Source organism: Primulina huaijiensis, chromosome 1 (genome assembly GCF_012295235.1).
Source record: "Primulina huaijiensis isolate GDHJ02 chromosome 1, ASM1229523v2, whole genome shotgun sequence".
Classification (NCBI taxonomy): Eukaryota; Viridiplantae; Streptophyta; class Magnoliopsida; order Lamiales; family Gesneriaceae; genus Primulina; species Primulina huaijiensis.
Window position 1 is genome coordinate 2,776,705 of NC_133306.1, and position 24,285 is coordinate 2,800,989.

Sequence of the window (24,285 nt, forward strand, 5' to 3'; positions counted from 1 at the left end):
TACTATATTTAAGGAATGAGAAATCATCTAATTAATATTTTAATTTTTAAGAGGTCGAATGAAAAGAAAACATAGGTAAGGGGGCGCAATGCATTTAACGCTTTCTTCTTTCCTTTTGTACCGGTTACCAACCACAGCAATTCCAACATCTCGATTTGCTTCTGTCGATTCCTCGTCTTTCTCAAATTACCCACACTCACTGTGTGTTTTCTGCGTGCCAGATTCGAGAAATGCCCATAATTTCGAGACCCTTTACAGCATCGCGCGTCAAGGATTCCCTCCTCCTCCTCTCCACCGCCCTCTCCATCTCCCTCCTTCTCTATCTCCACCACCTCCACGTTCAACCACCGGATATCGCCTTCGAAGGCACCGAAACCCAACCGTCACCGCCGTATCCTCCGCCGATCACCGTCAAGAACCTACTATTCTCGATAGCCTCATCCGCTTCCTCTTTCGCCTCCCGCGCTGCTTACGTCCAGATGTGGCACAACCCCATTTCCCACCTCAATACCACCTTCATTTTCCTAGACCGCCCCGTACCCAATCCCTCCTCCTTTCCTACACTGCCTCCGATTATCATCCCCCAGAATTCCTCCTACCTCACTGCCGGCCACCGCATCGCCCGCATTGTGAAAGACGCTTTTGCTCTCAACATTCCCGACATTTCCTGGTACGTTTTTGGGGATGATGACACAGTTTTTTTCACTGACAATTTAGTGAAAATCTTGTCCAAGTATGATCATAGTAGGTGGTACTACATTGGTTGTAGCTCTGAGATTTACGAGCAGAACGAGAAGTTTTACTTTGACATGGCGTTTGGCGGCGGAGGTTATGCTATTAGTGCACCTTTAGTTCAGGCAATGCATCGGATTCTAGATTCTTGCCTTAATAGGTATCCCCATTTGTATGGAAGCGATGCTCGGATTTTCGCTTGCGTATCTGAGCTCGGTGTCCGGTTAACAGTTGAACCCGGCTTCCATCAGGTGTGATGTTTCTTGATGTCATTTCCCATTATCGTGTAGTAATTTTTTGTCTCGGAAGCGTTATGTTGGTGCGATGAAATTTATATGCAATATATCATAAATATGTTCTTAATACTTAGTTGCGCTTTTTATTGTTCTTTTGTTGTTTGCAACCTTCCTTGATAAATTGGATTTATGTTATGTACATTCTCAAGTAATTATCGTAAACAATTATGCCTAGCACTGTTCCACCCATGTCTTGTATTCATCATTCTCCTTTACTTATAAGTATCTTAGATTCACAGTGGTATGTATTTGCTAACGAGCAGATCAAATTTTAGCATTTTTTTGGCCCTATATTCACTTACTTTGTTGGGTTAAGAAGTTTAGATTTATTCAGTCAGAATCAGCTTCTATTCCGTGATTTCCTTTATTTCAGTTGTCTATTAATCTTTAGGTTGACATTCGAGGAGATTTGTTTGGGATGCTTTCTTCACATCCATTATCACTTGTTGCTTCGCTTCATCACATAGATGCTGTGGAACCAATCTTTCCTGGCATGAGCAGAATTCATTCTTTGGAACATCTGTTCAAAGCTGCACATTTTGATCCAGCTAGGATATTGCAGCAAACTGTTTGCTATGATCGTACCAATGAACTCACAGTTTCGATTTCATGGGGTTATGCGATTCAATTGTATGAGGAAAATATGCTTCTTCCGGAAGTTCTCTCGCTTCAAAGAACTTTTAGACCATGGAAGAGAGGCAGAGATGTGGCTTCAAGCCATTTTATGTTTAATACAAGAGAATTCCCGAGTGATCCTTGCGAAAGACCTGTCGTCTTTTTTCTAAATAATGTAGTTTCTGATAGCACTGGGATCTTGACAAACTACACGAGGCATGATGATGGAAAGTGTGTTAGAAGAAAAGCAATCAAGAACTTGAAAGTTATTAGTGTTTTCTCGGTCAAGCAAAACTTTGATATTGAACAGGTATTAAATTTGGTATTGGTCACAATTTTTTTTGACATAGCTTCGTTATGATTCATTTAATTTTCCTTCTATTGCAGATGAAGGCGCCCCGTCGTCACTGCTGTGATATTTCGGTATCTTTTGATGAAACGATGATTATCCAAATCAGAAACTGTGGAACTCATGAACTGATTTCTATGCGGGGATAAATTTTATCTCAAAAGGACGTTTCATGTTATGGAGTCTTTTGGCAAGAATCATACTTCGGATGTCAACCATGCCATGCTAACAATTTTACAGGGAACTGTGCTTTTCAGCATTCATCAAGTAAGCAAATACTTGAGTAGAATTAATTTATATAAAATCATGCCATTAAGTTCTTGGGAGGATGGGAGGAAATAAATCTTTTGTGCAACAAATTCCCAGTGTTAAATCATCCAAAACATTTATTACGAGATTGGATTACATGATATGGATTTCTTCCCTCGCTTCTAGTTGTCTTTTTATTATTTTCGTTTTCTTAACTTTAAATATTTTTCTATTTTAAATTTTTTTCCTCTTTGATACACTTCTTTGTTTGGTTTTGATAACAAAACCTTGATGTTGATAAATTATTCGACCAATAAATGTGCTTTTTTCATCATGGTTTGACAAATCAAATTCATCTTGCATGTTATCTAACTTCTATCGCTGATTGCATTTTCTTAGATTTGAAATTTATCTCTCTCCTCCACTCTGTTGAATGTTTATTTCGCTTATCCAACTACTTAAAGCCTTAAAATATCTATTCCAATATGTGATATGTGTGTGTGTGTGGAATAAGATATTAATTACTGAATTGTGTTCGTGTGCAAGAAAGTTGTGCAGTTACATGATAGAAAATTAAGGAAAGTGGGAACTGATATGTGATTCTTAAAATGGGATAATGGTAGTTAATATACATTGGATTGTCTTAGGAGTTCATTGATAGTGTTCTCTTGTCTGTTGGCATCATTCTTTGTTTGATAAAATCTCATGGCGTGACAAATTTGTTTTAGATTTTGGCTTTTGCTGAGTTCAACTTTTTTGGCTTTGCAAGCAGCCTTTCCTTAGTCCTAATTACCAATTGGTCCATCGAAACATGTAGATGAGCATTTTCTGATAGGATCAACACGAATTTCGATTTGATCTGATCTGATCTGATCTGATCAATTTTCATTTGCTCAAACTGGTCATTGCGAGTATCCACTGGTTGACATCTTAGAATTTTATGTTATTGTAGATTACACATACCGGAAATCTATTGTTTGGAAGCTGGAATCTCTACAATTAGCTTAAATCTGAATCATCCAACTAACCGACAGACGCCTGAAAATTTAATAACTGGGATAATGTACAATTATATTATAGTCATATGTTTCCATGACCTAAAGCACGATAATTTCCGAAGAAGGCAAGAGGCAGATGTGGTGGAGCCTAACATAGGAAGATCAATCTCGCGAAGGTAGCCCCGGGACAGGTTTTTGAAGCTGGAGAAATGCTGTTTGAATATCTTGTAGGAGGAATCGTTTTTCAGTTCTTGCAATTGGCTTGATGTTGTTTCTGCTATAGCTCGCAGAGGTTTTCGAAAAATTTACTTTGGCCCTTGTACTTGTAGGTTTAACACTTCTTTCTTCCCCGAATACATGTAAATTTTATTTTCTCTTATTTATTCATATATTATGGTTCGCCAGCCTTCAACAAGGCATAGACTAAAACTTGCGCTTTACTGCACGTTATGTAATATATTTATTTACTTTCGAGTGTCATCTACTCTTAAACCTCTGACTTCTTATGCTGTTTATGATCTAGCATGTGTATTCATTATTTTGTTACGAGGTATTGGGATTGGCATTCACATTATTCCCAATAAATCGCTCTCTCCTTATATGATATAAAATTATGAATTTAGCTGATTCACCTTTACCTTCTTTTTCCTTAATTAATACTCAAGTTAACACGTGAAATGCATCTAATTTTCTCGGGGAGGAAGATGTCAGAAGTCTGGCAACCTTAGTTAGGCCGACGATTTTGCGTAAAAGAATAAGCTACCAAATTTTAAGAAAGAACCCAAAAATTGAGTAAGATGACCTCCGAATTTGGGAATTCTATTTCAACACCTTCGAAGGCGCTGTTGCTTGCTGCCTTCTATACAGAGAGAGATGCGGTTTTTTGAAGCACCCTCCAAATCCAAATCCAAAATATCAATTCGTCTAATATTACTCATAACTTCGTGTTCTCTATGTGCTATATTATACATCTCTTGTAATTTTATCAGCACCCCTACTGAAAATATCCGTTTCTCCACTTCACAAAATGACGTCTCCTCGCCAATGTCCCTCGAACATCTTGTCTTTGGCATAGCCTCGAACCAGAAATCCTGGATTAATCGAAAAAACTACGTCAAACTCTGGTGGAGGCCTCAAGAAATGAAGGGTTGTGTTTTCCTGGAAGAAAATATTCCACTAAGTAACACAAGTTCTGATCTTCCTCCCATATGCGTTTCAGGAGATACAACCCGATTCCGATATACGTACCGGAATGGTCTCCGATCTGCCATTCGTGTCGCACGGGTTGTGTCTGAAACTTTTGCCCTTAACCATTCAAATGTGAGATGGTTCGTGTTTGGAGACGATGACACGGTTTTTTTCCCTGAGAATCTTGTAAAGATTCTGTCCAAGTATGACCATGGTTTGTGGTATTATATTGGCACGAATTCTGAAAACTTTGTTCAGAACAAGCTGTTTTCGTACGAAATGGCTTTTGGCGGAGCCGGTTTTGCTATTAGTTATCCCTTGGCAAAGGTGCTGGCTAAGATATTTGATCCGTGCCTGGAAAGGTATCCGCATCTGTATGGAAGTGATGGTAGGATTCATGCCTGCGTCACAGAACTTGGTGTTGCCTTAACGCACGAGCCGGGATTCCATCAGGTATGAATTTGCATAAAAATTTTGCATATATAAATTCTTCTTCTTACGTGAAACTCAATTCAGATTGATGTTCGAGGGAACATGTTCGGGTTCCTTGCCTCCCACCCGCTCAGCCCGATCGTCTCCCTCCATCACTTAGACGCCACAGATCCAATCTTCCCTAACATGACCACAATAAACTCCCTGCACCACTTGTTCCAAGCAGTAACCATCGATTCTCAGAGAATTCTGCAACAAACCGTCTGCTACGATCGTTGGTTTTCATGGACAATCTCCATCTCCTGGGGATACGCTGTTCAAATCTTCCCACACCATGTATACTTGCATGACGCACTGCGCACGCAGGAGACTTATGTCCCGTGGAGAAAGGGCGGCGGGGTAAACAATTTGTATGGGGTGGACACAGCGGGGCTTGAGGCAGATCCATGTCGCAGGCCGCCTGTGTTTTTCTTGGATAAGGTGTGGTTGAGCGGAGATAGAGTGAGGAGTAGCTACAGAAGAATGTATGGTTCTGAAAACTGCGCATTCGACACGGGTTCTCCCAGGAAGCTTGAACAAGTGATGGTTTTCTCGCAGAAGATGGAGCTGGATTACAAACAGGTAAAAATCGGATGCTCGGTTTCATTGGTGAACAATTCATGACATATAATTAATTATTTAGTATTTATATGTGGAGTAGATGAGACGGTCTCACGAATTTTTATCACGGGTCAATCCTACGATATTCACAATAAAAAGTAATATTCTTAACATAAAAAACAATATTTTTTCATGGATGACCCAATAAGAGATCCGTCTCACAAAATACGACCCATGAGACCGTCTCACACGAGTTTTTATCTTATATGTCAGGCGTTCATCCAAATTCCATTTTTTGAACGAAACTTATTTTAATATACCTATCTTTCTTCTTTAATGTATACTAACGACCATATGCACGTGTTGAGATTTTTTATATTAATTATTTTTGTTGTTTTTAATTTAATAATGATTTCGTATAATAATTTTTTGTGTTGAGAATTATATAATCATTTAAAAATTCAAAAGTTTGGATCAAGATTAAAGAAAACAATTTAATAGTTTTAAAATTTTAGAGAGTTGATATGATGATGATAAAGAATACATAACTTTACTAAAATAGGTTTATATAATACTTTTATTAATTAAATAGATCATTTTTATAATTTTAAGAGGGTGATACTTTACGAATAAGTCCCTCAAGATCAGACCCAAACCTAATAGCAATAGAGGGTATTGCTAATATTTTAAAAAAATCATCATGACATCAAAACTAGTTACGATGTGTGTTTCAAACTTAATAGCAATAGTATATATAGTATATGCCTAAGTATGTGAGCTTTTCAATTGCACATGACTGACTAGCTTAATCTCTTGAACGTTTGAAACTCTTTGTAAAACTAAATTTTCAAAAATTAAGTTAAAGAATTGGTGACATTGATCCATATTCATCGTATCAATGTGTTATTAAAATGGGTTTTTTATTTAAGTTTTATTGCAAAGATGCATGAAATTTTATCCATGTAAATTAAATTAAAAAAATAAAGTATTATTTATGATAATGCTAGACGATTAATTTTATAGGTGCAAATGGTTATAATTCTTTTCATTCCATGATTCTGTCTTGGTCTTACTGTCAGCTGCATGCGCCGAGAAGACATTGTTGTGATGTAATGCCTTCTACTTCTTCTTCTTCTTCCTCTTCTTCTTCGAAAGTGATGGAAATTAGCATCAGAGAATGCGGCGATGAAGAGATAATTTACATGCATTCTTAGTCGTACGTAACACTTATCAGTTTCTTAAAGTAAGACAAAGGTATGTATTCACTAGGATTTGAAATATTTTTTGTCCACGTTATAATTAAACACCAGGAAACATAACCGCGTCGAGAGTTAGGCCGATACCGATAATTAGTTCCATAAATATCACCTCTTGAGAATATATTGTGACCCCAATGCCCATCTTTTCGTGTCCCTCCCCGGCCCACTCTACAAAGTTCAAAATCCAAAATCTACTTACTTTTAGGGTTTGAACTTTCAATCTTCCTGTTTTCCAATAACTAGTCAGAACCCATCAAATTTCAATGGAAATATAGCGACTTAATGCATGGAAAATGAAAATTTCAAGATTGTTGTTTTTTGTTTTACTAATCATACCTCAGCACTATAATAATCCTTAACCACACCAACATCATTTAAAAGGCGACTAAATTTTAGTTCGACGCCTTCATTCACAAGCTACCTTACCTTACCAATTATGTAGGTAATATTGCCCTCTGCCCAAAAAAGTCGTCTTGGATATACTCCATTCAAAATTTCATTCTTTCCACAATTTTTCCAATATTAAAGTAACAAAATTCGTTTTTTTTTTTTAAGGGAAAAAAGCACAAATGATATTTTATTTTTCAACATATATTAAATTATGTAAAAACCACTTGCTCGTGCAAAAATTATCGTCTTTCTAATGTTTAATACGACATGAAAATTCTCAATTTTCTATCATAATTACTTAATCATTTCACCTTCTGCTCTCAATTTTTCAATAGCCCAACTTGAAAAATGACTAAATTCTGGGGTACAAAAATAAGTCAGCAAGAATAAGTTACAACTTACAAGATTAGCTATTTTATAATTCAATTTCATATAAATTGGCATCCATTATTATTTTCCTATAATTTTTATGCAGTATAATAAAGTATTCAATTGCATCAACAAATTCATCGTTACAAAGGAGGCATGAGGTAAATGAATCGAGTCGGTTCGAAAAATATTTGATTCGTGTTCGAACTTATCGAATTCGAGTTTCACTCGAATCGGTTCGAATTTTTTTCGAGCCGAAATCAAACTCAAATTTATTCGATAATTTACGAGTCGCTCGCAGTTTTAGTTTTTATTAATATAATATAATATCATTATACATTAAATAAATAAATTTCGAGGTTTTCGAATATTTATTTTCGTGTAATAATTCGAGAGCATATTCGAATATTTCGAACCGAACTCGAGATTCAATTTGATATGAATTCGAGCCAAAAATTTTAACATTTTCGAACTTCGAATCGAATTCAAAATCGAATAAAATTAGTTTAAGCCGAAATAGCCATCAAATTTACTGGATTAAATTTGTTTACACATGGCGAGCGACAATTTGAAAAGAAATCCAATTTTAATATACAAATTAACCGACAACATAATTATATTCATAAAACAAGAAACCCAAAATTCTAAAATAAAAATAAGAAAAAAAATTAGTTAAACAAGAACTAAGAATTACTCACCGGACCCGGGGTTGGAGGTACTGGGCTAGGAGGACTGAACACAGGCGGGGAAGCCCCTAAATCTCCCACCGTAGGCGGAGGCGGTGGAAATGACGGTGGCATGGTAAACGGCGGAGGAGGAGAATATAATTCCGGTGGCGGAGGAGGAGAATAGAATTCCGGTAGCGGAGGAGGAGAATCTGCAGGGAGAACAGGGCTTGGATTATCAGTCGGGGACGGTGGCGGAGGGGATATTGGATTCGGATTGTTCGGAGGGTCGGGAGTGGTATTAGCGGTGGGGTTGGGAGTGTAAGTAACGGGGGGGTTGGGCGTGGGATTAGGGAAAACAACAGGTGCGGCTTGTGGGCAAGACTCAGCAGTACATTTATGAGAATTTCCACCGTGAATGGCGTGATTCCGCAACAATCCGAATCCCAAAACAAGTCCCGTCACCACCAGAGCCGTCACTATGAAGATGAAGATCTTGGTAGCTTTTCCAACGTAACACATCTCTGATTCTCTCCTCTTCAGCTGCTGAACTTTTTTCAGCTTTAATCTAATTCGTTGACAAGAAAAGTAAAACTTCGGGGTAAAGAATAGCTAATTATGAGTTGGTTGCTCTCGAATCTTCTTATTTGGTGGGTTTTTTGATCCATGCCTGTTGGTATTCTGTGAAATTGTGCTGCGGATATTGGGAGGGAAACGGAGGAGACGACCGAGTTGGGTGGGGTTGCGTTGGCATTTTTTGTTGGTTGCTATTCTACTAATTCTTACTGTGTCACGTGAACACCATTAACGGGAAAAATTATGACTAAAGAATGTGTAGTATTATATTTGGAAGACATTTTGCAGGCTAAGATCTGGGAAAAGTTTAAAATACATTAAAAAAAATTAAAAAATAATAATTTTATAAAAAATTTATTTTTGATTTTTTAAAAACACATGATTTTAAATGCAATTATTTTTACATCGAGGATTTTTTATTTTTTTGAATTTTTATATCCAATTTGAGATCAATTTAATTGGATTGATAATCTTTTATTAGTCTTAAACATATAGGCTAAGCAAGATGGTTATTTTGTTATCTAATATTGATCAACAAAATTTTTAAAAAATGAATTTCTATTGTGTATTTCAAATATACTTGAGAAAGTTATTTTTTTAAAAAAAAATAGTTGATCAGATACATTTTCTCAAACATATTTATGTAAGACACCGTCATAAAATATAAGAAATTCCATGTAATATGCTGATAAAATTAAAATATTACACAATATATACTATGTAACAGTTTTAATATGTTGAAAACCTAATATGCACACTTGTATGAGCATCGATGATATGACATTCATTTATTTGATGTACAATTTTTCTATATTTCATCATATCCAATGAAAGAATGTTTTCTTATAAACACTCACATAAATATAAACGATAGATGTACAGTATATAAAAAATGTACAACATAATAAATATATTAACCATTAGAATATATATTTTTAAATTGAGAAAATTCTTCATGCCAGGTATGTTAGTTGTTTGGGTTGGGCTTGAAAGACACCGAATCAATTTGATCGACGGTCAAGTCCTAATTTATGGTCAGCCCCGTCAGAGTTACTGGAACGCCGTAGGGCTACCTGAATGCTTGTACAGACCTAACCTGCATCGGCCAAGATTTCTGGCCCAATTTCTATCGGTCTGATTTGGACTGGACGTCTTTGAATTAAAACAGTGGTTTCACCCTATGGATTTTTTCAACTCGAAATCCAATTGATAGTAATATTAATATACAACTCAAGCAAAATTGGGCCCAAAAAATGAGATTTTGCTTTGGGTTTAAGCCACAAATATAATCTTTTTTTCCCCTCATTTTTTTTATATATATATTTTCCATATTTAAATCCAGTTTAAATTTTATTAGAGAAATTTAGAGCGTTCTGCCTAAAAACAATGAGGTCATAACGATTGCTATATCGAAATAATAAAATAAAAAATTTAGATAAAGTATTTTATGTAGTTATGACCTTACGTATACAGTGGCGGAGCCACAGTCCATGCCACCCGGGCTTTGGTCTTAAATTTTTTAAAAAAATTTATATGTATAATTTTGGATAAATTTTATATTAGTCCGGGTATATCAATTTAAAATATTAAAAGATTTTAGAGTTTAAAATTTTAGCTCGGGTAGAGTCGTATTCTTGGCTCCGCCACTGGACGTAAAGATTTTATTATCTAGCTTTTTAAAACAAAATAATATGAATTGATAGTGTCGTCGATAAGCTTGAATAAAATGAATACATAACATACTTAAATTTAAAAGCATTTAAGCGACAAATTTATTGCTAAACCTTAGGATAAATAGAAAAAAAATTAATATCTTTTTTTGTTGAATTTCTTTCAAAACTTAAATCTCCCGCATGATCCTTCGCAATCCCATGTTTGCCGCCGCACTTGAGTCATGCCCACAATTGTAAACTCTCATTTAACAATATTACTTTTTTTAAAAATAAAAAACATATTTTGCAAGGTCTCCAATTTCTTTCAAAACTTAAAATCCACAATGTTATATAATCTCAATATTAATTATGTAGTTAATCTATACTTCATTGAGATTAATTCTCTTCATATATCAACTTCATTAGATCACGTAAGACTAATGCTGTAAACGAATCTAGCCAATTCATTTGAACAACTTCTACGTCACATCTCTTTTCATTTCTGAAAGGATTCCACTAAAATATTTTGACAATTACAAGTAATCTGCAACAACCCACTTCAGCACGGCTTATCACTGACTTACTAAAACTCATAGCTAATTCAACACATAAATAATCTGATATGTCGTACTCTTGTCGTCAGTTACATGTATTTTTTAACAAAATACACTAGCACAAATAATCCTTAATGATATGATAATAACAACCAAGCATGTGCTTCAAAGTATGAACAATCAATTCGGCTTTGAAAGCTTTCATCGCAGAATAAGAATCGTGGATAAGAAATATGTAGAGAGAATGAGTGTCCACCCAACTGATGTATTTATAAACACGACTTCCAACACTCGACTCCTGAATCTGATAGTCGTTTTTAAATATATAACTCGTTGTGTTACACCAACGACCTTTCTGACAAATAGTACGATTCGGTAGTGAGCATGGACTCTGAAAATTAAACGGATTGAAAATATGTTATCTAACGAAAAATATCTTATATGATATCATCAGCTGAGCTCTGATCCTTAAAATAATGTTTTGGAAAACTTCAGAGAATATCTATTGAATTTGTCTGACTGAATCAATTTTGATAGTGTAAATAGTAGTCTTTGTAAATCAGCGATCTTTTATCATTAGATAACTTCTAATACTCAGTTACTCTCGAGTTCAACTTGACTTGGGAAAATATCTACGCATGATTATTCGGTTTCCTTTACGAATTCAGTTCGTCTAGGCTTTCGACAAATTTTCGCATCAAAATAATTTTTTTTAAATCACCGAAACTTAATTGATCTTACACTGATGTATTTACCCGATGTAGCAACTGAGTGCAATATTATTCCAAGTTCCGACATGATCATCTAAATTCAATTCAAGACTTCATGATATTTCTCTTGTTCTCTTTTCCTCATGTACAGATTCATTGGTGGGCATTGTTCAATCACCATAATATTTCACCTCTTAATTCATCTTATTTTTCCAATTTTACCATTCTTTTATATCCAAACTTACCACCACTTCTCGACACCGACCGACCGACCAACTCCGGTTGGCCAACCAACCACCGCCGACTGCCGGCAGACCGCCGCCTTCGCAGGCCGACCGACCACCTCCGGTCGGCCGATCGCCGCCGTCGCCGAAGTGGATGGACAATTTTGTCAATTCATCAAAAGATTCTTAATTATCACATTCTTAACAATCATACCAAACATAATATTATTTTATCATTATATATTATATTTCTATTTAGATCATTTTTTTTTATCATTTATCTCTTGATCATTTCATAATTTTATCTTCTAACCAAACGTAGTCTGACAATATAAAATAGTTCCAAACAGATACAACAAACCTTCACCACAGCATGAACATTACTTTAATTACTAAAATCCATATCTATATCATATAACAGAAAATCCCAATCTTTGTGTCTTTTTAAAAATAAAAATGTATCAATCATTCACACTATATTAAAGACGGCAAGAAACCATTATAAGAGGGACAGACGGCAAGAAACCATTATAAGAGGGACCCGTTTACTTGGATGAATATGATTTAAAAAAAATCTATGTAATTATAAAATTATATGAGTCGGATATGGAACAATACTAGATAAATAATATTAATATATATTACTTGATTAATTAAATTTATAAAGGTAGTAAATCATAATTTTAACCTTTTCAATATTTAATGAATTTAAATAAAAATTAATTTTGTGTGCAATGGTTTTATTGATATATAACAAATAATTAATGTGTCAGATAAATAATAATTAGAACAAAATATTTGATTGGATATGTTAAAGTTGGATTATTAATCCTATCAAGCGAACTAAACGAGCCAAGAAGATATATAACTATTAAATATTCGATAGGAAAAACGAAAGGGATAATATCTAAAACAATCTTCTTATTTTGTTTATTTTGTGTTTTGGTTATATAATTATTCAAAAATTGGGTTTTTGTTCTATAAGTTAGTTATTTTTTTCGGCTTTTGATTATTTTTTTTCCTAAAGTCCTTATATGAAGCTAGGAAATGACGTGTTCGCAAAAAATAACGAAAGTCAAAAAATAACCAATTTAAAGGACCTGTTAGACAAACATAGAGAATTATTTTGGTTATATAAGTTGGTTATTTTTTTGCATTTGGTATTTTTTCGTCGACATATCAATATTTCTCGATGTCATATATGTAGTTTTCATCATCACGTTAGCGAAAAAGAACCAAAAGCAAAAAAATTAACCAATTTTGCATAACCAATACACAAAGTTAGAGAACTATTTTGACTATGATTCATTGATTTGTTCACTCTCGTTTGATTAATGATGAATTATTATTTTTTGTTAAAGATTTAGTCTCAAATTTGGGGAATTATAAAATTTAAAATAATAATAATAATAATAATAATAATACAGGATAATATGAAAATAATTTTTTTTTCTTTTTTTTAAAAATGATAAAAACACATGGCTATAGCCGTGGTGGACCAAAGCAGAAAGAAACTGGGCCGCCCACCTCCAATCAATGCGATACCTTCTCGTGAGTTTTCTTGTATGGACCATATAATTTACGTGTTGTCGATTATTATCTACTAACCAATTAGAGGAACACACGTAGTGCTTTCAAATATTAAATTTTTTACTTTTAATTTAAAAAAACAATAATTTCTATACTTTCCGCAGCGTGCTTTTAATGCGTGCCGTTAATGTATATGTTATTAATGGCGCGCATTAAAAGCGGAAAGTAATATTATATACTATCCGCAGCGTGTAATAATGTGTGATGTTAATACTCTATGCATTCATGGCGTGTATTAAAAGCGAGTTGTTGGAAAAACTTTGCGACGGGCTTTATAACCGTCGCTATATTTAGAGAGGTATGCAATTTCAAAATCGGCGACGGTTTTACAAATTACTGTCGCTAAAAGCGACAGTTTTTATTAAACCGTTGCTAAAAGTCGTGAATCAGCGACGGTAAAATGTCGCTATTAGCGACGGTGGTTTTACAAATAACCGTCGCTAAAAGCGACAGTTTTTATTAAACCGTCGCTAAAAGTCGTGAATCAGCGACGGTTATATTAAAACTGTCGCTAATAGCGACGGTTATATTAAAACCGTCGCTAATAGCGACTTAATGCAAAACCGTTGCTAATAGTTTGTCTATTCCACTAAACTTTTTCATACCACTCCACAACACTTAAAACTTTTCTCTCTTATGCGTTTTTAATTTCGGTTTGGGTACATTTTTTTTTTCAATTTTTGGTTAATTTTTAAATGTAGTTAAGATATTATAATTGTATTGTAATTTTTTTAAAAATTTATTAAATTATAAATTTTTTTTTTATTTTTACGCAAAATTTAACGCCGGTTATTGAACCGTCGCTAAATGTAGCGACTGTTTTGTGCCCGTCGCTAAATTTAAACACCGTCTTTAACTTAGCGACGGTCTATGATTTGTCGCTAAATGCGCGACGGTGTCTTAGGTTTTTAACCGTCGCCAATTAGCGACGGTATTGTCAAAAACCTATATATCCATTGTTTTTCAAACAATTATATAAAATATATACATAAAAACTCATATGAGACTGTCTCATGCGTCAATTTTGTAAGACATATTTCAAATCCGACTCGAGCCATGAAAAAAATTAAATCCGACTCGAGCCATGAAAAAAATTAAATTTATCTCAAAAGTATTACTTTTCATTATATATATATATATATAGTAATGCTACATGTACAACCAAATTCATACAACAATTTTTACAACACAAAAAATTTCATTTATCAAAATCTCACGATATATTCAATATAAAATCTCACGAAATAATAACAAAATATCACGATATTATTGTTGTATATCTCGTTGTATGATATTTTAGTTGTACCTATAGTATTAATATATATATATATATATATATATATATATATATTACGCAGTATAAAATGCATGCAAGGATGCATAGTTTTGAAGACATCACCAGCATTACACAAAATGTCATCAATATTACAGTGCATTTCTTTCAATTCCAATTGGCTTCAAAATCATCGTAGCCATCCAAAGTTCAAGTGCCTAGCAATCGCATCACCTCTGGTGACTACTCATTACTCGATTATGATTTCAAAATCAGTATTAAGATTAATGTTTTACTGATTAATTTATATGATTTCCAAAGATGATCAAATATAATCTTGTTTTCTTTTTTTGAAACATAGCTAGCTGCAAAGTTCAGTCTCTGTTTAGCAATTATTTAAAAGGTTTTTTTTTTGTTTTTTCCTGCTGAAATATAAGAGAATGTGCCAGGAACAGAGTACCATAGCCATGGAAGAAGTGAAAGAAAAGACAAGAAAAGAGTTGAAAAGATTATACTCTTTTCAGCCAGTAGAAGGGATGAAATTGATAGACAATCTTCAATGGCTGGGAATTGGATACCACTTTGAAGACGAAATTGTTTCGTGGTTAGAAAAGCTAAGCGAGTGGGATTGTGGAGAAGATGACCTCCGTGCAACCGCTCTTCGTTTCCGGCTGCTCAGGCAACGACTCAGACCAGTTAGCTGTGGTAATTAAGTGCCAGCAAATTCTAACTTAAATCATTTTTTTGGCGTAAATTGCGACAATTTTCTCGTGGTTCACGCGTTCGAGGAACTTTTTCATAGGGACGAGATAAGGTCTCGTACCGTAACCATTCTCTGCGATTCTCGTTTTGATAAGAACAGAGAATTATTTTTTCTCCCGATTTCGTACCTTAAAATATCGGGACACGAATATTCGAGAATACCCCGAAAATTCAGGATTTTATAGGGTAGAGAGAAAATATTCTTATGAATACAGGGGCATGAATAAGAATAGAATAGGTCTCTTGTGAGACGGTATCACGAATCTCTATCTGTGAGACGAGTTAATCCTACCGATATTCACAATAAAAAGTAATATTTTTTCATGGATGACCCAAATAAGAGATCCGTCTAACAAAATACGACCCGTGAGAACGTCTCACACAAATTTTTGCCCTAATAATATGTTCTCTTCACTATTCTAAATTTACGTGAGAATAAATGATGATAAACTCTTTTTTATTTTGTATAATTTTATTTTAATTATAATATTTGTTTATGTGATTTTTCTATTTGGATGAATTAATTAACAATTTAATTTAAATCTTAATATTGTCGGTTAACTTGTTTTAAATACGTTAGCCAATTTCTATACGTTCTTTGAACCATTATTATTTTATTTGAAATTGTTAGGCAAGTGGAGGGATCCACGCAAATAAAATATTCAGAATATTTCATCCCACATCGGAAGGTTTACAAAAACTGCAGGAAGAACTTAGTTATAAGTAGAACTCGATTCCTTCAGTTATTGTATCCCAAAATCAAAAGCTTTTCAACTTTGATAAAAAGAGAGTGCATAGAAAAAAGAGTTTATTTTTTTTTTGAGTCCGGGAATTCTCTTTGTGTGAGTTAGAGAAATTATTTTCTTGGTATACTCGGGTTGGGAGTGAGAAATATTGAGTGTATTGATGTATACACTTGTTGTAATATTTCTTCCAGTTATAAAAGTTGCAGTGCTCCGTGGACGTAGCCTATATTGGGTGAACCACGTAAATCTTTGTGTTCTTGTTGATTATTTTATTCCGCATTTTTTTGGGTACTATTATCATCGTGATTGGCATCGCTTCGGTGTAATTCTCCAACAACTGGTATCAGAGCCTTGTTGTGAAAATTCTTAAGAATTCTGAGTATGCTCTGTGGTTGGAGCTTTGTCTGATCTTCCACATCAGAAAAGATTTTTTAGATTTTTTGCTAAGGGTAGAGAAGTGATGGCCGGAGATGATGGATCGGGACCGGGTATCAACAAGTTCGACGGAACAGATTTTTCGTTCTGGCGGTTACAGATAAGAGATTATCTGTACAGTAAGAAGCTGCATCAACCTCTATCAGGAAAGAAACCGGAAAAGATGGAGGATGATGATTGGGAGCTCCTTGACCGACAGGTTTTAGGTGTCGTACGATTGACCCTAACAAATAACGTGGCGCATAACGTGGCGGAGGCCAAAACCATGGAGGAAATGATGACCATTCTGTCAGACATGTACGAGAAGCCATCGGCAAACAACAAAGTACATCTCATGAAGAAGTTATTCAACTTGAAGATGGGAGAAGGTGCTTCGGTGGCTAAACACATCAATGAATTCAACACGATTGTTTCTCAGCTAACATCGGTTGAAATAAATTTTGATGATGAGATTCGTGCACTTATCCTTTTGGCGTCTTTACCAAATAATTGAGAACCAATGCGGGCAGCGGTTAGCAACTCTGTTGGAAAAAGAAAGCTACAATTCAATGATGTCAGAGATCAAATTCTTGCTGAAGAAGTTCGCAGGATGGATTCGGGTGAAGGAACATCATCGAGATCTGCTCTAAATCTTGAGAACAGAGGAAGGGGCAGGAGTAGCGAAAAGAGTTCTAACCGATGGCGCGGTAGGTCCAAGTCAAGAAATGGAAAAGACAAAAGCAATTTTGAAAAGAATTTGAAGTGCTGGAGCTGTGGTGAAACTGGTCACTTGAAAAAGAACTACAGATCAACGAAGAATAATGCCAATGTTGTCACTGAGGAAGTACATGATGCTCTGCTATTATCCATGGAAAGCCCTGTTGATTCTTGGGTTATGGACTCGAGAGCTTCCTTTCATACCACTGGTGATCGCGATGTATTTGATAATTACATCGCTGGCGGTTACGGAAAAGTTTTCCTGGCTGATGGAAAACCGTTGAAAATTGTTGGTATGGGTGATGTACGGATGAAGATGTCGAATGGATCTGTCTGGAAAATCAACAAAGTCAGGCATGTACCAAAATTGACACGCAATCTGATCTCTGTGGGACAGCTCGATGATGAAGGCCAAAATGTGACCTTCGGTGATGGTTCCTGGAAAGTGAACAAAGGAGCCATGATTGTTGCTCGAGGAAAGAAAACTGGAACATTGTATATGACTTCCAGTTGCAGAGACACATTAGCAGCTGTGGATGCTGGAGCCAATTCAAGTCTATGGCATTATAGACTTGGTCATATGAGTGAGAAGGGAATGAAGATGTTGGTGTCAAAAAGAAAGCTACCAGAATTAAAGACTGTTGAACACCAACTATGTGAAAGCTGTATCTTTGGAAAGCAGAAGAATGTGAGTTTTACAAAAGGCGGTAGAGAACCAAAAGCAGCAAAGTTGGAGCTGGTTCATACTGATGTATGGGGACCATCTGCTGTGACATCCCTTGGAGGCTCGAGATACTATGTCACATTCATTGACGATTCGAGCAGAAAAGTTTGGGTTAATTTTCTGAAAAATAAATCTGATGTTTACGAGACCTTTAAAAGGTGGAAAGTCATTGTGGAAAATGTGACCAACTTGAAGGTGAAGTGCTTACGGTCTGACAATAGTGGAGAATATGAAGATGATGAGTTCAAGAAATGTTGTGCACAGAACGGGATCAAGATGGAGAAAACCATTTCTGGTACACCTTAACAGAATGGTGTAGCTGAAAGGATGAACAAGACCTTGAATGAACGCGCAAGGAGCATGAGATTGCATTATGGATTGCCAAAATCATTCTGGGCTGATGCCGTTAACACTGCAGCATATCTGATCAACAGAGGACTTTCGGTACCATTGGACTACAAAATACCCGAAGAGGTTTGGAGCGGCAAAGAAGTAAACCTTTCTTTCTTGAAAGTGTTTGGATGTCTATCCTATGTTCATATTGATTCAGCAAGCAGAACAAAACTTGATCCGAAATCAAAGAAGTGCTTCTTTATTGGTTATGGAGATAATGAGTTTGGTTATCGTTTCTGGGATGACCAAAATCGGAAGATCATTCGGAGCAGGGATGTAATCTTTAATGAGAAACTTCTGTACAAGGACAAGTCAGACATTGGAGCTGGAGATGAATGTCCTGAAGTCAAGAAGACTGATGAAGTGCCATTGACAAATATTCCTGTGAATGAATCGAAAACCAGTAACCAGGAAGATGAAGAAGAAACTGCACAAGATGATGACCCACAAACTCCGGTGATTGAACTCAGGAGATCTTTGAGAACCATTAGACCACCTGATAGATACTCCCCTGCACTTCACTATATTTTGCTGACAGACAAAGGTGAACCGGAGACTTATGAAGAGGCAATGCAAAATGATGATTCAACCAAGTGGGAGTTGGCCATGGAAGATGAGATGGATTCACTGTCATCCAATCAGACGTGGGAGTTGACAGAACTTCCGCAAGGCAAAAAGACGTTACATAACAAGTGGGTGTACCGGTTAAAAGAAGAGCATGATGGTAGCAAACGGTACAAGGCAAGACTTGTTGTAAAAGGTTTCCAACAACGGGAAGGAATTGACTACACCGAGGTTTTCTCTCCGGTGGTTAAATTAACCACTATCAGGACAATACTTGGACTAGTGGCGAAGGAAGACTTACATTTGGAGCAGTTGGATGTAAAGACTGCTTTTCTTCACGGTGACCTTGATGAAGAAATTTATATGAAGCAGCCACATGGCTTTGAAGTACGGGGAAAAGAGAGCATGGTGTGCAAACTTCAGAAGAGCTTGCACGGTCTAAAACAAGCTCCAAGACAGTGGTACAAGAAGTTTGATGGATTCATGAGTGAAAATGGTTTCCTAAGGTGTCAAGCTGATCACTGCTGTTATGTGAAAAAGTTTGACGGTTCTTATATCATACTACTGCTATATGTAGATGATATGCTGATAGTTGGATCTTGTCTGGAAGAAATTGATAAACTTAAGAAAGATTTATCAAAGGAATTTGCCATTAAGGATTTGGGTGCTGCAAAGCAAATCCTTGGAATGAGGATCTTCAGAGACCGGGTGAATGGATTCTTGAAGTTATCTCAAGAAGAGTACGTGAAAAAGGTGGTTAGCAGATTTAATATGGATGAAGCTAAATCTGTGAGTACTCCTTTGGCTAGTCATTTCAAACTAACCAAAGCACAATCACCATCGACGGAGCAGGAGCAGGCTTATATGAATAAGGTTCCTTATGCTTCTGCTGTCGGAAGCCTCATGTATGCAATGGTGTGNCATTAGGTGGTACAGTTGTAAGCTGGGTGTCTAAGCTGCAAAAGATTGTTGCGCTTTCGACTACTGAGGCTGAGTATGTTGCAGTTACAGAAGCTAGCAAGGAGATGATATGGTTGAAATCCTTTCTGGAGGAATTGGGTCAGAAGCTTGAAGATAGCACATTACACTGTGACAGTCAGAGTGCTATTCATTTAGCAAAAAATCCTGTTTATCATGCTAGGACAAAGCATATACAGGTTAGGTACCATTTCATCAGATCAGTGCTGGAAGATGGAGTCTTGATGCTGGAGAAGATTCCTGGAAGTAAAAATCCAGCCGATATGCTCACGAAGACGGTAACCATGGACAAACTGAAGTTGTGTTCAACTTCAGTTGGACTGCAAGTATAAATGGAGATATATGAGCTGCTGCACTGATGTTGTGAAGACATGATTGAAATCAAGTCTTCAAGTGGGAGAATTGTTAGGCAAGTGGAGGGACCCACGCAAATAAAATATTCAGAATATTTCATCTCACATCGGAAGGTTTACAAAAACTGCAGGAAGAACTTAGTTATAAGTAGAACTCGATTCCTTCAGTTATTGTATCCCAAAATCAAAAGCTTTTCAGCTTTGATAAAAAAAGAGTGCATAGAAAAAAGAGTGTATTTTTTTCTTGAGTCCGGGAATTCTCTTTGTGTGAGTTAGAGAAATTATTTTCTCGGTATACTCGGGTTGAGAGTGAGAAATATTGAGTGTATTGGTGTATACACTTGTTGTAATATTTCTTCCAGTTATAAAAGTTGCAGTGCTCCGTGGACGTAGCCTATATTGGGTGAACCACGTAAATCTTTGTGTTCTTGTTGATTATTTTATTCCGTATTTTTTTGGGTACTATTATCATCGTGATTGGAATCGCTTCGGTGTAATTCTCCAACAGAAATTACAATCTTCCAACCTATTATGGTAATAATATTTTAATATATTTTTTAAAAAATATTAAAACAATCAGATCTGANGAGAAAATGGAGTCTGGATTTTTTTGACGGGAATGGGATGAGATTCGAGATGTGTCAGGCTTTTCAGTTTTGTTGACAGTCCTGATTTTCCCAGTGAATTTCGAAGCTTTCTCTGGATATTGTTAAAAAATTCACTAGATTATTTACGATATTTAATGATTTTGAAATGCTGTAAGATGGGAAGAAAAGAAGACATGATCTTTAAGTTTCAATTACGTTTTGTATCAATGGTGGAAAAATATTGACATATGCCCGTAATACTACTTTTACAAGCAGAAGTTTTTGATAAATTTATGGAAGACGACAAGACTAGAAAATCCTTGAGCCCAGACGAGGGACTCCTGGATTTGTACGAAGCATCGTATTTAGCTGCAAGTGGTGAGGACATATTGTCGGAGGCCATGAAATTTACAGAAACTCAATTAGCATCATCAGTTAGGGCGGCAGACGACAATCTATCCCGGCGGATCCGCCAAGCTCTTCAGCTTCCGAGGCACCTTAGAATGGAGAGAATAGAGTCAAGACGGTACATTGAAGATTGCAGCACGCAAATCCACCTCACTCCACATATTCTTGAACTTGCAAAGTTAGATTACAACAACGTCCAGTTGTTGCACAAGATGGAGCTTGCAGAATTCAGAAGGTAAACTTATATACAATCGTAAAAGAGCTAACCACATGGTTAATGTTTATGAATATATGTTTCACGTGAATGAATATAGTTTACGTAATTTTTTAAAGAAAAATGTAATTTATTTTCAGGTGGTGGAAAGAATTAGGCCTCGTCGATAAATTGAGCTTTGCAAGGGATCCAGTAGCAGAATGCTTTTTCTGGGCCGTTGGAATTTTCCCAGATCCCAGATACTCCGGTGTTCGAACGGAGATAATGAAAACGGTAGCCATTTTAATCACCATTGATGATGTCTTCGACAAATATGGCACCATGGACGACCTTTCACTCTTTACCCTCGCAATTCAAAGGTAAAAATTGTTGGAAACTGGGCGATGGGGAACTTTTGGAAGACGAAAAACAGATCAAAGAATCATGTTTATATTTGATATTTCCAACAAAAAATAAAATAAAAACAGATCAAAGAATCATTATTTGTTGCAGATGGGATGTGGACGCAATAGAAAATCTACCCGATTACATGAAAATATTCTACATGGCATTGTACAATACAACTACAGAGATAACCCAAAAGATTTTGAATGAACACGGGATAAACGTTCACCATTTCCTCTCAAGAGTGGTAATTAAACACGATTTAATTTCCAATATGACGTTCAATTATATATATACATATATTGGAAGTAAAGTAAGATCCAACGCATCTGATGTGACAGTGGATCCATACCATTGAAGCATATATGATTGAGGCAAAGTGGTTCCAAAATGGACAAATACCAAGTATGAAAGATTACATAGAGAACGGAGTTACGACAGGAGGGTCGTACATGGTTTTAGTGCACGCATTCTTCTTGATGGGAGAAGGAATTACGAATGACAACATACAATTTATGTGCAAACCATATCCTAAATTATTTTCAACTTCAGGGAGGATTCTTCGACTTTGGAATGATCTTGGCACTTCAAAGGTATAATTTATGCATTGTTTTGTAATTCATGTAAATTATATATAATTCCAATCGGTATATGTTCCTGTGAAATATTTATGTAGGAAGAACAAGATTTCGGGGATAACGCGTCGCTTACACCGGTGTTGATGAAGGAAAAGAATCTGTCAAGTGAAGATGAAGCAAGAGAATACATCAAACAATTCATTAGGCAGTCGTGGTGGGAGATGAATACGAATCTGTTGGATTCCAGCATATGGCCCTCATCTCTTATCAATGTCTGCTTTAATATGTGCAGAACCTCGGAGTCCATTTATCACCATCAAGAATATAGCTACTTGTCTAGTTTTAAAAGAACTGCCCGAATTAAACTTCTGGAACCTATAACGATTTAAATTAGTTAATGTATGCCGTTTTTATTTGGATCGAACCTTTTCATGTATACTCTCTTGCTTGCTATTAATATGTGTTGAGGGTTATAATTGCTCATGTTGCACGTTCGATCCTATAATATTTTAATAAAGATTATAAGATTAATTATTTCGGGTGCAAAATATTTATTTTATGGTAAAAACTTTCAATCACTTTATCTATAGAATAAACATCAAGAGATAATATGAATCAAATATNTCAAGTTTATACGCTTAAATTCGAACTTCGGAATTAAATTTGAGAGTTGTCTTCTAGTTTTGAGTTCTTTAAACATTTGCGCTTAAATCCAAGTTTACAAGATTTAAACTATTGGAATTAGATTTTAAGTTTAACGCTTATAATTCGAAATTGAAAAGTTTGTTTAACATCTTGATAGCGTTCTCAACATTTTCAAAATTCGTGTGAATTTAAAATTTGTAGTGCTATTATTTTGAAGTCGTAGTCGTTGTATCTTGGGAAACGAATTGCCAACAACCGTGATCACCGAGTGAGGCAATATCATTTAAAAAAAAGAGTCATCGAGTAATCAATTTAAAACTCAAACTTGAATCATATATATGACGAATTACTTAAATTCATGTTCCGAAAACTTGAAAATCTTTCGAACATATTGACCAAAATGTTTAGATTGAAACCTTAATTTTATATCCTCTAAATTAAAAAATTTATGTAATTACTTGAGTAGTAAGTTCTTCGACTAGAAGTAACTAAAACTCAAATTCGACTCTAGCAAAGACTTTAGCTCGATCAATCACACTCGAATCAAGTTTTGACCGAGTTGCTAACGAGTATCTTGACTTATATGTACACTTATACAGTTATACACAATTGACCTAGACCGCTCGGCTCATTAACAGCTCTACCCGCAAGTATGGTTTGTACGATCAAACATTACATTTTATTCAAAAATTTATAATTGAAAATTATTTAACTATTCAACTAGATTTTCAGTTGATCTCTATAATCGTTTTTGTTGGATTATCAAGTGAAATTTCAACTTAGAAACTCTCTGGATTCTTTTTATTCCCTTTCGTCTCCCGTGGTTGACCAAACCTAGGAGGAAAAGGTGTTAGGTCTGCTTCGCTTCCCCGCGAAGATTTCGTTCTTCATTCGAAACTAATGAGTGTCTGGTAGGGGCTTTCTGCCTTATCCTGTCCAAATCAAGGAACTTATGCCGAAGAAGAAAGGTTCGGCCATCGTTTTATTTTATATTTACCAACATACATTATTGGTTTGGTTCATTAAATAAATTAATATTATTCAATCACTAATCAACCCAATAATTAAATTTAACCAATAAAAACTTACAAAATATA

At 35.5% G+C, this 24,285-nt stretch overlaps 3 protein-coding genes across 5 annotated transcripts; all 3 read left to right on the top strand.

The window, feature by feature from the left end:
* Positions 1–129: 129 nt before the first annotated feature.
* LOC140976806 (uncharacterized) lies at positions 130–3,733 on the top strand. 2 transcript variants are annotated; one of them, XR_012175322.1, is made up of 4 exons: positions 130–983; positions 1,420–1,953; positions 2,031–2,259; positions 3,194–3,733. XR_012175322.1 is itself a non-coding variant. In XM_073441135.1 (3 exons), the coding sequence occupies exons 1-3, from the start codon at positions 231–233 to the stop codon at positions 2,139–2,141; spliced, it is 1,398 nt and encodes a 465-aa protein (XP_073297236.1). In that variant the 5' UTR covers positions 130–230; the 3' UTR covers positions 2,142–3,733. The 2 variants fall into 2 exon arrangements, 1 of the variants encoding a protein (XP_073297236.1); XM_073441135.1 differs by having other exon boundaries at positions 2,031–3,733.
* Positions 3,734–3,879: 146 nt separating this feature from the next.
* Positions 3,880–7,309, top strand: LOC140976793 (uncharacterized). 2 transcript variants are annotated; one of them, XM_073441110.1, is made up of 3 exons: positions 3,880–4,880; positions 4,944–5,480; positions 6,539–7,309. In XM_073441110.1, the coding sequence occupies exons 1-3, from the start codon at positions 4,113–4,115 to the stop codon at positions 6,671–6,673; spliced, it is 1,440 nt and encodes a 479-aa protein (XP_073297211.1). In that variant the 5' UTR covers positions 3,880–4,112; the 3' UTR covers positions 6,674–7,309. The 2 variants fall into 2 exon arrangements, with proteins under 2 accessions (XP_073297211.1, XP_073297219.1); XM_073441118.1 differs by lacking the exon at positions 6,539–7,309 and adding an exon at positions 5,733–5,748 and having other exon boundaries at positions 4,944–5,555.
* Positions 7,310–14,811: 7,502 nt separating this feature from the next.
* LOC140976814 (putative monoterpene synthase 8) lies at positions 14,812–22,979 on the top strand. The gene is made up of 7 exons (XM_073441149.1): positions 14,812–14,960; positions 15,159–15,426; positions 21,236–21,602; positions 21,722–21,940; positions 22,074–22,212; positions 22,307–22,558; positions 22,642–22,979. Exons 1-7 carry the CDS (start codon positions 14,817–14,819, stop codon positions 22,930–22,932), a joined length of 1,680 nt encoding a protein of 559 aa, XP_073297250.1. The 5' UTR covers positions 14,812–14,816; the 3' UTR covers positions 22,933–22,979.
* The last annotated feature ends 1,306 nt before the right edge of the window (positions 22,980–24,285 follow it).